Below are 16,063 nucleotides of genomic sequence, written 5' to 3' on the forward strand. Positions count from 1 at the left end.
TAACTAGTACAACCGAAGGTTCGAGATAACCCGAAAAATTGTACTGAATTCTTTTTCTTCTTCGCGTATTAGGCGATTTGATGTTTTACATGGGATTTTACTTATTTGAAGAACCGCTTTGCTTTTACTTGAAAAAGAAGGACGTAAATCTGGCCCTGGAGTGGCAAGAAAACCATTTCAGCCTTTTTTGTCAACTTTTAAAGTATATTGGCTAATTTTCTAGGAGGACACTAAAAGCGTCCCTTTGTTGCTGAATTTGACACTTTAGTCCCAAAAAGTTTTGGCAACCCTGGGTAACTGCCGCATATATTTAACACTTACAGATTTTAGTCCATCTTCAATGTGAAAGTGTTGCCTGCCTGCTTGCCTGCTAGAACGGAGCTTTCCACTCGAAAGCAGAAACATGGTTTGATGAAACGAAAGCTTGGCTGCACAACTTCAGATACTCCTCTCTGACATAGGCTAAATAATTCCACTTCACTTCGCACACCATAGGCTCTGGCTCATGGACAAGCAAAAACCATCCTTTTTGGCCATAGGCAAGAGTTTTGCGGAGCTTTCCAAAATGTAATGCCATATTCATCAATCCGGCCTGAGGTCCACACTTTCCGTAAAAACCGCACAGATTAGATCCTTACCTGTTTCCACGAATAAGCCAACATCGGCGGCATAGGAAAAAAAAAAAAAAAAAAAAAAAAACGGGACAAAACCAAAGTGTTGCTCTCGCAACACAATAACTACTGAAACTGAGAAATCAATGATTTTGAAATGTGAAGTTATAAGCCTGAATTCTATTTATTTCAGATATATATTTTAGATATATAGTTTATATATTTTATAGAATAAAATTATTACATATTATATATTTTCAGATATATATTTTAGATATATATATATATATATATATATATATATATATATATATATATATATATATATATATATATATATATATATATATATATATATATATATATATATATATATATATATATATATATATATATATATATATATTCAGATATATATATATATATATATTCAGATATATATATATTTTATTTATTTCAGATACTTCTATATATTTCAGAGGTATATATCAGAGTTCAGGACGGCTGAAAAGCCGTCCTGGCCGAGTGGGTTGGTGCGCTGGATTCGGGATCCCTTGTCTGAGAGGACGCGGGTTCGAATCCCGGTGTACCCAATTCTTCAGTTTGGGACGGGGGTCAGTGGCGTGACTCTGTAAGCTTAGCCAGAGTCGACCCAGCTCTAAATGCGTACCTGGAGAAATCTGGGGAAGGTAAACAGGAAGGGTGTGCGAAAGCACAGGATGGCTGGCCCCCAACCCCCCATTTGCACTTCCTGGCTGAAGGGCCAAGAGACGGAGATTAGCACCGCCGGTACGGACTGTAAAGTCTAATGCCGTATCCTTTACCTTACTTTTATATATCAGAGTCAGGTAAGTCTGACTTACCTCTCTACGAATGCAACTTTAACTCTGAAGGGGTTTTCCTCCTCCGCAGCTTAATGGAAAAATGAGCAGGCAGTTTTGAAGGAAATATAAACTAGTCTATATGAAATATTTTCAAAAACCTTTAAAAAGCAAAAAAAAAGGAATGCATTTTTATTAACAATATCATCTGTCTTATTTCGAATCACCTCTCCCCATATTATATTTTGAAATCGGAATTGCTGATAAGCCACGTTTGGTTCATAAAAAAGAAATCAATCTATGAAATTAACCATGTTCAACTATACAAATATTTTTGAAAAGCTCTTTTTTCTATATATATATATATATATATATATATATATATATATATACATATATATATATATATATATATATATATCATATATATATATATATATATATATATATATATATATATATATATATATATATATATATATATATATATGTATATATATATATATATATATATATATATAAAACTCATGCCATTAGCATTTCTGTAATATCAATTCCCACAACAGTTTCTTCATATAGATAAACAATCTATGAATCTTAGAAAAATCTATGAATCATAATATGAATTACAAAAAAAAAACAATCTTTGAAATTAACCATGTTCAACTATACAAAATATTTTTGAAAAGTTCTTTTTTCTATAATAAAAAAAAATCTTACCATTAGCAATTCTGTAATATCAATTTCCACGACAGTCTCTTCACACAGATCAACGGCGGTGACAACATCTCTTGAATACGTCTTGAGTTGTTGTTGTAGAGCAACAAATATCGACTCGATATAGCAACGGGGAAAAGCTACTTCGATATTCCGGCATACAGTTTCTATGCCTAACTTGTCTCCTAAAAAGATAATTTCGTTAATTTCGCTTACCATTTACTTTTTCTTATAATAATATTAATTTTAACAATAATGAGAATACTATAAGCCAAAAAAGGCCATAAAACATAGAGTCCAATAACACATATCAAAAAATAAATAATGTAAAGAAAGAAAACGACCAAAAATGGAGTTTTAAAGGCCAAACGAAAATACCAAAAAAACACACAGAGCGAATATTTCGAGAGGAAAACCACCTCTCTTCTTCAACGGGAACAAAATAATATATTCAAGGAAAATGCGAGAGAAAAAAAAAAAAAAAAACAAACGCGGAAAGTCAAAGCGAAAAAACAAAAACAACTGAAAAAATTTAAAGATAAACAAAATTCGATAAAAGCCAGAAATTATAAGAATTAAAACCAAATACCAAACAACAATAAAGCGAGTCATCCGCCAATATCTGCGATTCGAACAAAATCCAAAAAATTAGAACCACCATCGACGGATACCAGCAAACAGCTGAGAAGTAAAAGAAAAAGTTCATTCATTCAATACAAAGGAACCAGCTTTTAAATAAGTTGGAGAACCATGTCATCTGATTTCTGATTTTAATAATTGCATTCCTTGCAGACACATGAGGGGTTGTTGAGGTGGATGATTATGTGATTGGAAAAGTGGTTCAAGGTTTATTTCAGCTATTAATAAAGTATCGGCTTCTCTTTTGAGATAAATAAAAAAAAAACTATTTTTTTTAACTGAAAGTAAGGAGCGACATTAAAACTTAAAACGAACAGAAATTACTCCGTATATGAAATGGGCTTTCCCCTCTGCAATCCCTCGCTCTTTACGCTAAAGTTTTTAATTGTGTTAAAAATTAGAATTGTGGCAAAGAGTCAAACTTTAGCGTAAAGAGCGAGGGATTACGGAGGGGAAAACCCATTTCATATACGGAGTAATTTCTGTTCGTTTTAATTTTTAATGCTCCTTACTTTCAGTTAAAAAACTAGTTTTTTTATTTAATTTCTGAACGTTTTTGAATTACATGTTTGATTTTGGCTCTCCGCACATAAATTATTAAAATGAAATTTGCATACTAATTCTTTTTTGGCTAAATGGCTTTCTCTTAATTTTGATCAGACAATTCTGAAAAACAAGGGGTGGAGAAGGAGGCGTAGTTGCCCTCCGATTTTTCGGTTACTTAAAAAGACAACTAGAACTTTTAATTTTTAACGAACGTTTTTATTAGTAAAAAATATACGTAACTTAAGAATTAACTTACGTAAAAAACTTTTATATTCTTATATTATTATTATATATATGAGGGGGTTTGTCCCCTCGTTTATACCTCGCTCTTTATACTAAATCTCAAGTTTTGTCCCAATTCTTTAATCAGAAAGGCCGTAGGATAAGTAGTTGAAATTAATAAAAATACTTTATCATAAAGAGCGATGTATTTATATACTCCTAAATACCTCGCTCTTTATGCTAACGTATATTTAGAACCCCTCATATGCCTAATAATCTCCGTTCGTTTTAAGTTTTAATGCTACTCCTCACTTTCAATTGAAAAAACTTTTTCATTTTTATTTTTTCATTGTTTTTTTATAGTAATGCTAGAAAATCCTGCGCCCATTTCATTGAGTTTCTCTTCCCCCATGACATATTCCTCCAAGGAAAGATACTCCCAAATAACCCCCTCCCCTCAACCCAACCCCCCAAACCCAAAGAATCCCCTTGAAAACGTCTGTACACTTCCCAATAACCATTACTGTATGTAAACACTGGTCAAAGTTTGTAACTTGCAGCTCCTGCCCTAGAGACTGTGGAGGAGCAAGTCATCCCCAAAGACATAGTTATTATGGTTTTCGACTATGCGGAACAACATGGCTATCTCAAAATTTTGATTCGTTGATTTTGGGGAAAAAATGAGCGTGGGAGAGGGCCTAGGTGCCCTCCAATTTTTTGGTCACTTAAAAAGGGCACTAGAACTTCTCATTTCCATTAGAATGAGCCCTCTTGCGATACTCTAGGACCAATTGGTCGATACGATGACCCCTGGGAAAAAAAAAACAAATAAACACGCACCTGTGATCTGTCTTCTGGCAAAAAATACGAAATTCCACATTTTTGTAGATAGGAGCTTGAAATTTTTGATTATACGCTAAATGCGATGGTGTGATTTTCGTTAACATTCCATGACTTTTAGGGGGTGTTTCCCCCTATTTTCCAAAATAAGGTAAATTTTCTCAGGCTCGTAACTTTTGATGACAAAAATTAAATTTGATGAAACTTATATATTTAAAATCAGCATGAAAATTTGATTCTTTTGATGTATCTTTTAGCATCAAAATTTGCATTTTTAAAGTTTCGTTTACTACTGAGCCGGGTCGCTCCTTACTACAGTTCGTCATCACGAACTGTTTGGAAACCGAAATGACTCATTTATTCTTAAATCACCAGAATCTCTGTTCAAAGCTAGACCTAAATGATGCTATTTAAAAATTTTCAACAGCTTCTCAGTAGTGCAGGACAATACCTTTGTAATGTGAAATTAAGCTAGCTTGGTTAAATAAAATAGTATGCTTCGGACGGTCGGAGATGTATTCTGCAAAGTCAAAGTTTTTGTTTTTTTTCCTCTATTTAAGGGTATTATTAATTGAGGTAGAGTACTGAGCTAATCCATTCGTAAATCATTGATCAATTCTTTCGATGTACCAAAGACCACAAGAGCATTTTATTCCTTAAACACCAGAGTTTTCATCTTTTGGGATGTCCTCTCGAAATATTCGCTTTGTGCACTTTTTCAGAATTCTTGTTTGGCCTTAAAACAAACCCATTTTTGATTGTTTCCTTTCTATATATTATGGTAGGCCAATGTGGTTTAAGAAATCATCTTTATAAAATAAATAACATAAATGATAATCTTCTCTGCCTTCCCCCTCCAATAAAAAAAATAATATAATTCTTTCACCAGAATAAACGCTGCATAAATGAGAAAGACGCCAGCACTCTGCAAGAATGTGGGCCACCTCCCCAACTCTTAAAATACATCTCCAGCAAGAGCAATCAAACTTTTACTTTCATAAGCCCTCTTTCTATTTTATATTTTTGAGTGGTAGACAATTCACTCGAATTTTGAGCTAAATCCTAAATGTGTCGCCATGTAAATATGTTCTAAAGTATGTCTTATTATTTATTATTCACCTAGTTAACAATTTATTACTTACCCCTTATCAATTTTACACTTTATTCTAACCTATCCTTACTTACTCACTTACTTACTTACTTAAATCCCGGCCGTCTTCTTGGGACAAAAAAAAAAAAAAAAAAAAAAAAAAAAAAAAAAAAAAAAAAAAAAAAAAAAAAAAAAAAAAAAAAAAAAAATAGTCAAACGAGACTACGGCCAGAATACTGGTCGTAGTCTCGTTTGACGTTTTTTTTTGTGGAGTTTTATCTCTCTTTGTTGTTTTTTGACGTTGCTGAAGAGGAAGTTCTCCATCAATCGTTTTTGCAATTTGCCTCGTGGACGAAGGCCATGGAGGGATCGCTCAAGGGTGATTTTCGGGAGGCGGCTCGGCTCAATCCACATGACGTGGCCGAACCAGCGCAGTTGTCGTTACTTGATTTTGCCGAGAATGGCTTCAGTCGACTGGAGCCTTTGATGCATTTCGACATTTTTGATTCGGCCAGTGTATTTGATTCTAGCAATGCGATCGAGGCATCTCATCTTAAAAGCTAGAAGTGTTCTTTCGTCTTCAGTTTTCAGAGTCCATGTTTGATATCCATAAATAATTACCGTTGAATAGGCGAATTTTTAGTTTTTTGGATAGGTGGTTACTTTTCCAAAGGTTGGTTGGTCTTCCAAAGCTAGAGCTATCAAGTGCGAGTCAATGTTTTACGTCAGAGCTATGGCAATTATCTAAGAAAAGTTGGCTACCGAGGCACAGGAAGTGGTCAACCGTTTCAACCTGTCTCCCGCCTATGGTGATAATGAGCGGTTTGTCAAGTTCCTGTCTCGTAGTTACCATGACTTTAGTCTTAATGGGGTTGATCTCCATCCCGAACGGCTTTGTGGTATTATAGTGTTGGTTAGCTTGTAGTTGCAGTTCTCGTGGACAGTTGGCTAGCACATCATTACCATCAGTTTAGGCAAGATTGTCTATTTGAAGCCCTCCTATTGTTGCGCCATATTCCAACTGCCTCAGTGACAGAACGGCATTTAGAAAGAGGTTGAAGAGATGTGGCGATAGGATGCAACCCTGGAGTTCTCCTGGCGAAGTGAAAGCTTTTCGGACAACCCATTAGCGCTTATTACTTGGCCTGGGAACTGGTTGTACAGACTCTTGATTATTTGGACTACCTTATAGAGTCTCGTAGAGGAGGAGGATATGCCGGAGTCATTCGCACCATATCAGGTCAAATGCCCAACGGAAATCAACAAATAGTTGGTAGAGTTCTTGGTTGAATTCATTGTATGGTTCTATAAGTTGTTGAACGAGAAATATCTAATCGACTGTTGATCTCCCAGGGCAGAAGCCGGCCTAATATTCTTCAATGGGAAAGGCGGTTTTTGCTTGAATGCGTCGGAGTAGGAATTTTGTCAGGACACGTGACTGATGGTTCGTGAGGCTGATCGGACGGTAGTTTCCGTACACTTTCTTTGATTCCTTTTTGTGAATGGGTACAATGGTAGCTACTGACGGGGTATATGGCTGGTTTTTCACACCGCAAACACAATGGCTTGGTACAGATCAGTTATATCATCCAACCCAACGTTAATGAGGTCAGCGGTGACACCGTCTGAACCAGAGATTTTACCTTGTTTGAGCGACTTGATTGATGACTTGATTTCTGACTTAGTGGGGATGGTGGTCTGAGTTCTTGGTCGGGTATGGGGAAGCAGGTTAGTATTTCGGGATTCAGTTTATCGTCAAAGTAGTCTTTCCATCTTTAGATCACTAGTCTTACTTCCGTCTTTGTCTAAGATCACTGATGTCTGCGGCTCTTTTTTCCGGCTTAAATCGCATACCATACTGAAAAGTGTTCCATTGTTCCCCTCCTTGAACAGTACTTCACAGTCTTCGCATTTCTTCCGCCGGTGGTTACGTAGTGCCTTTCTGATCTCTCGCTCTACTCTTCTCTTGAGGAGCTTGTAAGTATCCCGGCTATGGCAGTCGGATTTATTGCACAAAGGACACTTTTGCTCGCAGAGCGCAATGATCTCATCTGTGATCCATGATTTTTCATTGGGAGTTTTTCGTCCTAAGTCGTCATTAGCTGTCTCTATGATTGCTGATGTGGCCTACTCCGTCAATGAGTCTATTTCATTAGCGGTGGGAAAGGGAGAATGATTTTCTAGAATCTCTTGGAATCTTTCAGATACAGTGGAAGTATAGGCCTCGTCTTCCTTTTTTCAGGATCCCGCGGCAGATCTACCCAGAATCTTGGGATTTTGTTACTTTTTGCAATTTTCTCATTCTTAGCTTGAACCTTGACATCAGGAGAGTGTGGTCAGAGTCGAAGTCTACTCCAGATAATGCTACTGTGTCTAGTACAGAGGACTTCCGGCGCTTCGATATCAGCACATAATCAATCATGTTCTAGGTTTTTCCGTTTGGGGATCTCCAGATCACTTCACCTCTCGCACTGAAATTCCCGTGACCGAACCTCCCCATTATATCAGACCGATCGGTATTATCCGTACTTACTATAACGGTAAAGTCGCCCATGACTATCAGTACGTCTTTCTTATGGGTTTGTTCGATGATGCTTTTTATTGTGAAATAGAATTCATCGTATTATTTCTCACTTCTGGCGGAGTCTGGGGCATAGACATGGACAACAGAGACATTCTTGGCAGCTCCCTTCAGTCGTGAGACGACTATTCTTCCTGAGACTGGGGTGAAAGAGATTAGAGATTTTTTGGTAGTAGGTGATACGAAGCATACTACACCTTGTCATGAACTCCGTCCTTGCGGCCGGAAAACAAGAGGGAGGCGCCAGAGAGATTTTTCTCACTCGTTCGGGGGAAATGAGTCTCAGAGAGGCCGATAAGATCTCAATTTTACCTCTGTAGTTGTTTAAGGGCAAGATCCGGTTTTCCTGGTTTGGCAAGTGTTCAGATGTTTAGCGTGCAAAAGAGTATGGTGGTTTTTGTCGGAACGGAGCAACAATGTGGATTTTCACCCCGGGAGGTCGTCCTAGGCCTAGGATCGTCGGCGGCCACAGACGCGGTAGGTTCGTCGGTTACCCCGGACGACGGAAAACTATCTTACTGTTGTAATTTCGTACATTGTCTGAATTCGAATTGTAGTTTGCATCATAGAAGTAATTCCATTTTTATATACACATTATTTCACTGTTAACTTGTGTTTATTGTTAAAAAATAAAAATTTGGAGCACACAAATTTTGTCTTAGGTAAGGACAGGGAAAATGAGGTTAGCCTCTCAATATTTTCTTGTGAGGTTTACGACGCTAACCACTTTATACTTCAGGCAATATTGAATATTTTATCAAACACCATTGTTTTAATCTGACTTCCATTTGAGCTAACATCAATACCATCAATCTTCCTTTGTGGCTAAGACATTTAACATCCACTTAATCCAACACTTTCCTTGGCAGCTCTCTTTATAGGTACCTGTCTCAGCATTTGCTAAATTTTTACCTATTGAGGACTTTTATGGTTAATTTGAAGTATCGGTTACTATTATTCAAATCTTTCAATAGGAAATCCACGAACCAGTTTTGTTTATTGATGGGACCTTTTTCTAGCTTTAACCACACATTTTTGGTACTGAGTTCTTTTGTATTTTAAATTAAAATTGGTTGGTTCTCACTAGGACTAAACATCAGCGATAAAATCGAGTTCCATTATGCGTAATCTCCCCCTCATTAATTTAATAAGAGAAGAGAGAATAGGATGGTTTTAGGCAAAATCTAGACCATCATTATGGACTGGGGAAAGTATTTTTCGAGTTGTCAGGACTAAATATCTATTGCAACAGTCTAATTATTTCTTCTTTCAGTGTCAGAGAGAGGTCGTTTCTTTAGATGCCAGAAACATGTTTGACTACCATACGCCAAACTACTGAGCATTACGTTGGATAAACCAGAAGTTGTTAATCTTTCTTATTAGGGGGAGAGGAGCAAAGTTGAAAGCAAAAAGAGAAACGAAGATCGCTTCGTTGGATAATAATAATAATTATCATAATTTATTTCTACAAAAGCAAGCCATGGGCTGTGACAAAACAATTAAGACCAAGATGCGACAGCACCTGATATGAAACAAAAAATACGTAAATGCACACTATCATAAACCTAAACAATAGCTCTAAGGTTCAGCCCCAGTCTCAGGAATTTAACTAAAATCGTTTTTTCTCATACTCTTATCCAATTAGCTTTATTAATAAGTCATTTTCCAAAAATTATTTCCTTAAATCTAACAATCTCTTGCACTCCCTTACTATATAAAAAATATTCTTTTATACCTCACACATTGGACAACAGTAATGGACAAAAACAATCAAGAACGAACATTGAACAAAAAACCAAGGAACCGACGTCAGACTCTATGAGAAATGACAACTGCCAGGTCCAGTCTTCTGGGAGTAAACATCCCTTCTTTTTCTCTTCTATAACCTATAGAAGAAAATTTTTTTCTTCCATACCCGACAAATTGGACAAAAATTATTGGACGAAAATAATCGAAGACAAACATTGAACAAAACACCGAGGAACTGGCGTCAGGCTCGATGAAAAAGAACAAATCCCAGTTCCGGTCTTCTCCGATTAAAAACCCCTGGTGCGTGCCATATTTCAGTCACTGATACATCTATATGGCCATCAAATGGAAAATTATGTATATACAGTCAGGTAATACAGTCAGGGCCGTATTCAGGATTTTTCGGAGAGGGGGGGACAAAGAAACTTTAAAACGCGCATCAATAATTTGTTTATATTCATTTTTTTACATTTTTATGAGTCGGACAAACATTTCGAGGGAGGAGTTCAAACACTCCCCCCCTCCCTGGGTACGGCCTTGACTACAGTGATAATATAAAATTGGGATTTTGAAGTAATCAAACGTCTTTATCGATTATATTAGTGTCAAATTAATGATTCCATTGCAAACAAGATTCGAACCTTGAGCGATCGTCAACCGCTCATCGTTATTCAGATATACTATACATAACTATACATTGATATCGCTATTTTACAGTATTAAATCAAATAATATTAGAAAAGGTTAAGCTTTGGTTCTCAGTCTCACGCAATTCAGACGAGACAGCAATTGGTGAGCAATCGAGTTGCAGACGCAGAGGCCAGATTTTAACACAAACTCTCAGACATCTTAGAAGTGATTTTCTGGCTATGTCAAGTTTTTGGCCATTAAATGATAACTTCAGATTGATATTAGAGATTTAGGAATCGGCATTTCAGAATTGCTATTGGGTTAGGAATGATGTTAGGGGTATTACGGGAATGTTACAAACATTGTATGGTTTAAAATAGGTGCTTCAAGTAACAAGGAGATCGAAACGAAAAAAATTGCACCCTAGACCCCTTTAAGGCCTATTCATACTTAAAACCTTAACTTCCTAAGATTTTCTTTTAGTTGTTTTGCAACTATAACGTTTTTAGTACAGAACTAAGTTTTCGTCAGTGTAGCCATTTTAAGCCGTGAAGAAAAATAAGCAAAATTAATTAGTTAAATTTGACAACCCGTAAAAATTTAATTTAATTCTAATTAATTTAATTTTAATTTAATTAATTTAAAACCCGTAAAAATTTTAAGGTTTACAATAATTCTATCGAACAGTTCGTGGTAACGAACTGTAGTAAGGAGCGACCCGGCTCAATAGTAAACGAAACTCTGAAAAACGGAATTTTGATGCTAAAATATACATCAATAGAATCAGATTTTTAAGCTGATTTTAAATATATAAGTTTCATCAAATTTAGTCTTTGTCATCAAAAGTTACGAGCCTGAAAAAATTTGCCTTATTTTAGAAAATAGGGGAAAACACCCTCTAAAAGTTACAGAATCTTAACGAAAATCGCACCATCGCATTCAGCGTATCAGAGAACCCTATAGCAAAATTTTCAAGCTCCTATCTACAAAAATGTGGAATTTCGTATTTTTTGCCAGAAGACAAATCACGGATGCGTGTTTATTTATTTTTTTTTTTTTTTTTTTTTTCCAGGGGTCATCGTATCGATCAAGTCGTCCTAGAATGTCGCAAGAGGGCTCATTCTAACGGAAATGAAAAGTTCTAGTGCCCTTTTCAAGTGACCAAAAAAATTGGAGGGCACCTACGCCCCTCCAACGCTCATCTTTTTTTCCAAAGTCAACAGATCAAAATTTTGAGATAGCCATTTTGTTCCGCATATTCAAAAACCTTAATAACTATGTCTTTGGGAATGACTTTCTCCCCCACAGTCCCTGGGGGAGGGGCTGCAAGTTACAAACTTCGACCAGTGTTTACATATAATAATAGTTATTGGCAAGTGTACAGTCGTTTTCAGGGGATTTTTTTTTTTGGTTTTGGGGGTGGGGTTGAGGGGAGGGGGCTATGTGGGAGGATCTTTCCTTGGAGAAATATGTCATGATGGAACAGAAATTCAATGAAAAGGGCGCAGAATTTTCTAAAATTACTATAAAAAAAACAATAAAAAAATAAACATAGAAAAGTTTTTTCAATTGAAAGTAAAGAGTAGCATTGAAACGAACAGAGATTATTGCGCATATGAGGGGTTCTAAAAATACTTTAGCATAAAGAGTGAGGTATTTAGGAGGAGATAAATACCTCGCTCTTTATGCTATAGTATTTTTAGTAATTTCAACTATTTATTCTACGGCCTTTCTGATTCAGGGGTCATTCTTAAAGAATTGGGATAAAACTTACGATTTAGTGTAAAGAACGAGGTATTAACGAGGGTACAAACCCCCTCATATACATAATAAAAATTAAAGAATATAAAAGTTTGTTACGTAAATTAATTCTTAAGTTACGTATACTTTTTACTAATAAAAAAATTCGTTAAAAATTAAAATTTATAGTTGCCTTTTTATGTAACCGAAAAAAATTGCATAGTAACTAGGCCTCCTTCCCCATCCCTTATTTCTCAAAATCGTCTGATCAAAACTAAGAGAAAGCCATTTAGCCAAAAAAGGAATTAATATGCAAATTTCATTTTAATAATTTATGTGTAGAGAGCCAAAATCAAACATGCATTAATTCAAAAACGTTCGGAAATTACATAAAAAAACTAGTTTTTTTAACTGAAAGTAAGGAGCGACATTAAAACTTAAAACGAACAGAAATTACTCCGTATATGAAATGGGTTGTCCCCTCCGCAATCCCTCGCTCTTTACGCTAAAGTTTGACTCTTTGCCACAATTCTGCTTTTTAAAACAATTAAAAGCTTTAGCGTAAAGAGCGAGGGATTGCGGAGGGGACAACCTAGTTTTTTTATGTGATTCCCGAAAAGAACGACACATTTAAAATGAAGCTACGACTTCTTACCCTTTTCTAGCAACATGTTTTTTGCTTTTATTGACGATATTTAACCCCGTTTTTTTCCTTTTTTTATTTGGTGCCTATACCTGACAAAAACTTCCCAACTGTATATGAAGATCTTTGCATTCAACCCTGAATTCCAAATATTTCCTATTTTTTCAAAATGCATATAGTTAAATAGCCTTGGACTTAACAAATTCAAACAATCAGACTTCATTTTGCTTGTCCTTGGTACTTTACGAGACAAAAATCATAAGAGAAAACGTTAGCACTGCCTCAGTTACGTATCTACTATATACTTTACCACTATTTTCCGTTTCTTCCGAGTTCATATCAGGGCTTGGCAGTTTAGAATCACATTCTTCTCTAGCATTAGATGTTTCACTCCTTCGTCTCCGAGTTAAATCTCCAGGAGGTGCAGAAATAGAATAAGAAAAAGTTGAATCACGGAAAATACAAGTTCGATTTCCGAACGAAATTTCTTCAAGTATTTGTGAAACAATCTCATTCCGACAAAGTTCAAAAACATAAACAGGTATTGCAAATGAGCCGACTAATTCTGATCTATTTTTCAAGACGGATCGCCCAATCATTTCACTTTTGAATATACCATAGCTACCCTCATGAGTCAAAATTGGAACTGGGTTTATGAAATGACAACCTAAAAATAAAACCTTTATTTAGTTAATAGCTTAACCGTCGCACGTTTCAGCGATCTCAAAAAGAAAAAAAATTCAAGGAACAATTCTCTCCCCGCAAAAAAATCCCTCACAGAGAATTCCCCCTCTGGAAACTTCCTCCCCCCCTTCCGCGGAAAATTCCCTGCCAGAAAATTTTCCCCTCGTATTAATAACAATATAATTTTTAAACTAAAAAGCATTACAAAATTCCTAAAGAAAATTCCTCACGTGAACAATTCCCCCCTCCCTCGGAAAGTCACCCCTGCAGAAAGATTCGCTGAGAAAAATCCCCCCTCCTCCACAAAAAATTTCTCCCGAAAAGCGTACTAACCCTTCACAATTCATCTCTGGAAAATTTCCCCATGTAAAAATAAAGATCGTATTTTCAAATTTAAAAGTATTTGAAATATTAGGTTAGGATTATTAACTTACTCGTCGGGCGCAGTCGGATAATAAATATTCAGAAAATATGAATTATGTGAACTGAGAACTATTGAGCATTTGTCTTCACAGCTCTCTAATTTCAGTGCGAAAAGTATTGAGAGGCCTTCAGGAGAGGGGGGAGGGGGAGGATTTGTACCTAGAACCATCACAAAAGTGTACTCAACAGGTTCTTAAAGCTTCTGGGCAATCGGATGAACAGTGTAGTAATGCATATAGGACACACAGACAAACAAAAACACACAAACACGCAGACACAGACACACATACATACACATACACACAGACAAACACACACAGACACGCACAAATACCTTGAGCTTTTGAGAGCTCAATGGTTAAGAATAGGCCTGAAAATAAATGTTAAAAACACTAGAAACAAGAAGATTTATTAATCCAGCAACAATGAAAAAAGAAAAAGAAAATATCAAACAGCTATATAGCAAAACACAAATCTTTTCTCTCTAGACAATATTGTCAAATCAAAAGGTGTTCTCCATACCCGTATACATTCCACCGATCAAAAATCAGATTTTACGGGGATATTTAAAAATATACAAAAAGAGATCTAACACATGGATTTAAAGCAAGCCAAAAAAAAAAAATTGCCATGCATTAACTCGGTACTCAAGGCCAGCGTGCCACGATACTTATTTTTATGGGGCTTGTTAATTTTTTCAATGTTTCACAGTACAAAACTTCGGTATCATTATTCATCGTTCCTTGAACTGAGCCCCACAACACCCCTTCATCAAATACAGACATCAAAAATAGTGCATTAAAACTCAAATAAAAAATAAAGAATACAAGGCATGACCAAAACGGAAAGGAGAAAATAATTTACCAGAAGCAAATCAGGGGCAAAAAAACATGCAAAAAATTGGGGAAACAGGCAGAGAAAAATAGATAAATCTAAAGAAAACAACATTAATAAATAAATAAGCAATTAGTAACAGAGCAACCTTTTTAACAAACAAATGAATAACCATTGAAGTTACCTTTTGAAGAATCGTAGTGATTCAAATGAGGAGCTTCTGAAAAAGTTCTTTTCCTGAAGGTACTAGATTTCTCAAAAGCCATTTGATGTCCAACGTCCAAAGAGCCAAAACGACGACGATAATAGCCAACGCCATTGTCATGCGCTTCACTGAGGTCATCAGAAAGAACCTGGGGTGTATTAGCCATTGAGCTTCTTCTTGACGATGTTTGTGGAATATCATCAGCATCTACTGTCTATGAAAATAAAAGACCCAATATTACTAGATAGACATATATGTGTTACCGTGAACATTCGAAATTGGTGGATGTCGACATTAACCGGCGAATGCCCGGAACACCTTTTTTATCTCTTTGGATTTGGTCAGCGTTGCCGGTCAACTTTTTCAGTTTAATGCAAGGTTTACAAGAACTACGTTGCATGGACAACGTGAGGTGTTGTGGCAACCTTTGTTCGGCTTCGCTGAGTAAAGTGTTGCGAGAGCAACACTTTGGTTTTGTTTCCTCGCTTCGACTAAACGCTGAAGTTGTTAATCTCTACCGCAATCCCAAGTGCAAAAAACCGAATGATAAACTTAGCTGAAATCACAAACAAAAATGGGTAGAAACGACAAAACCAAAGTGTTGCTGACACAATTCACAGCAGGTTAGGTTAGAATGGGTTTGGTTAGCTTAGGTTTTTAACGTGTTTCTGATATTTATAGCTAAATGTGACCTAACATAATTTAACCTAGCCTAACCTTAACTTTTACCATCATAGCTTGCATAAGACTAAAAAAGCTGACTTGCAAAGCTAATTGAATCCAAGCAGAGAAAAACGAATTTCGGAGAGTCATCGGTTAATGCCGACATTAACCAGATTTCGGACATTCACGGTAACATATGCATATATATATATTACCGTGAGTGTCCGAAATCTCTTAAAAGTCGACATTCACTGGTGAATGTCAAAATACATAGCCACTTGGGGCATGTCCGAAATATTTGTTAAGTATCCTTATATTTGATTTTCACTGGAGAATGTCGACATTCACCATTCACTAATGGTAAATGTTGAGCTTTTCTGAGATATATATTTTCTTCTCCATTATTTGGTCACGATACATCTTTC

At 36.0% G+C, this 16,063-nt stretch overlaps 1 protein-coding gene across 4 annotated transcripts in view; it reads right to left on the reverse strand.

Moving 5' to 3' along the window:
• Positions 1 to 16,063, reverse strand: part of LOC136038230 (KICSTOR complex protein SZT2-like) — a 330,409-nt gene that overhangs the window by 150,257 nt on the left and 164,089 nt on the right. For 3 of the 4 annotated variants that reach the window (XM_065721331.1, XM_065721332.1, XM_065721330.1), the window contains 3 exons: positions 14,955 to 15,189; positions 13,140 to 13,496; positions 2,153 to 2,334 (listed from right to left, as the gene is read on the reverse strand). In XM_065721331.1, the coding sequence (XP_065577403.1) occupies positions 2,153 to 2,334; positions 13,140 to 13,496; positions 14,955 to 15,189 (774 nt within the window). The remainder of the gene's footprint in view (positions 1 to 2,152; positions 2,335 to 13,139; positions 13,497 to 14,954; positions 15,190 to 16,063) is intronic. The other variant, XM_065721333.1, reaches the window with a different exon arrangement.

Source organism: Artemia franciscana, chromosome 17 (genome assembly GCF_032884065.1).
Source record: "Artemia franciscana chromosome 17, ASM3288406v1, whole genome shotgun sequence".
Lineage (NCBI taxonomy): Eukaryota > Metazoa > Arthropoda > Branchiopoda > Anostraca > Artemiidae > Artemia > Artemia franciscana.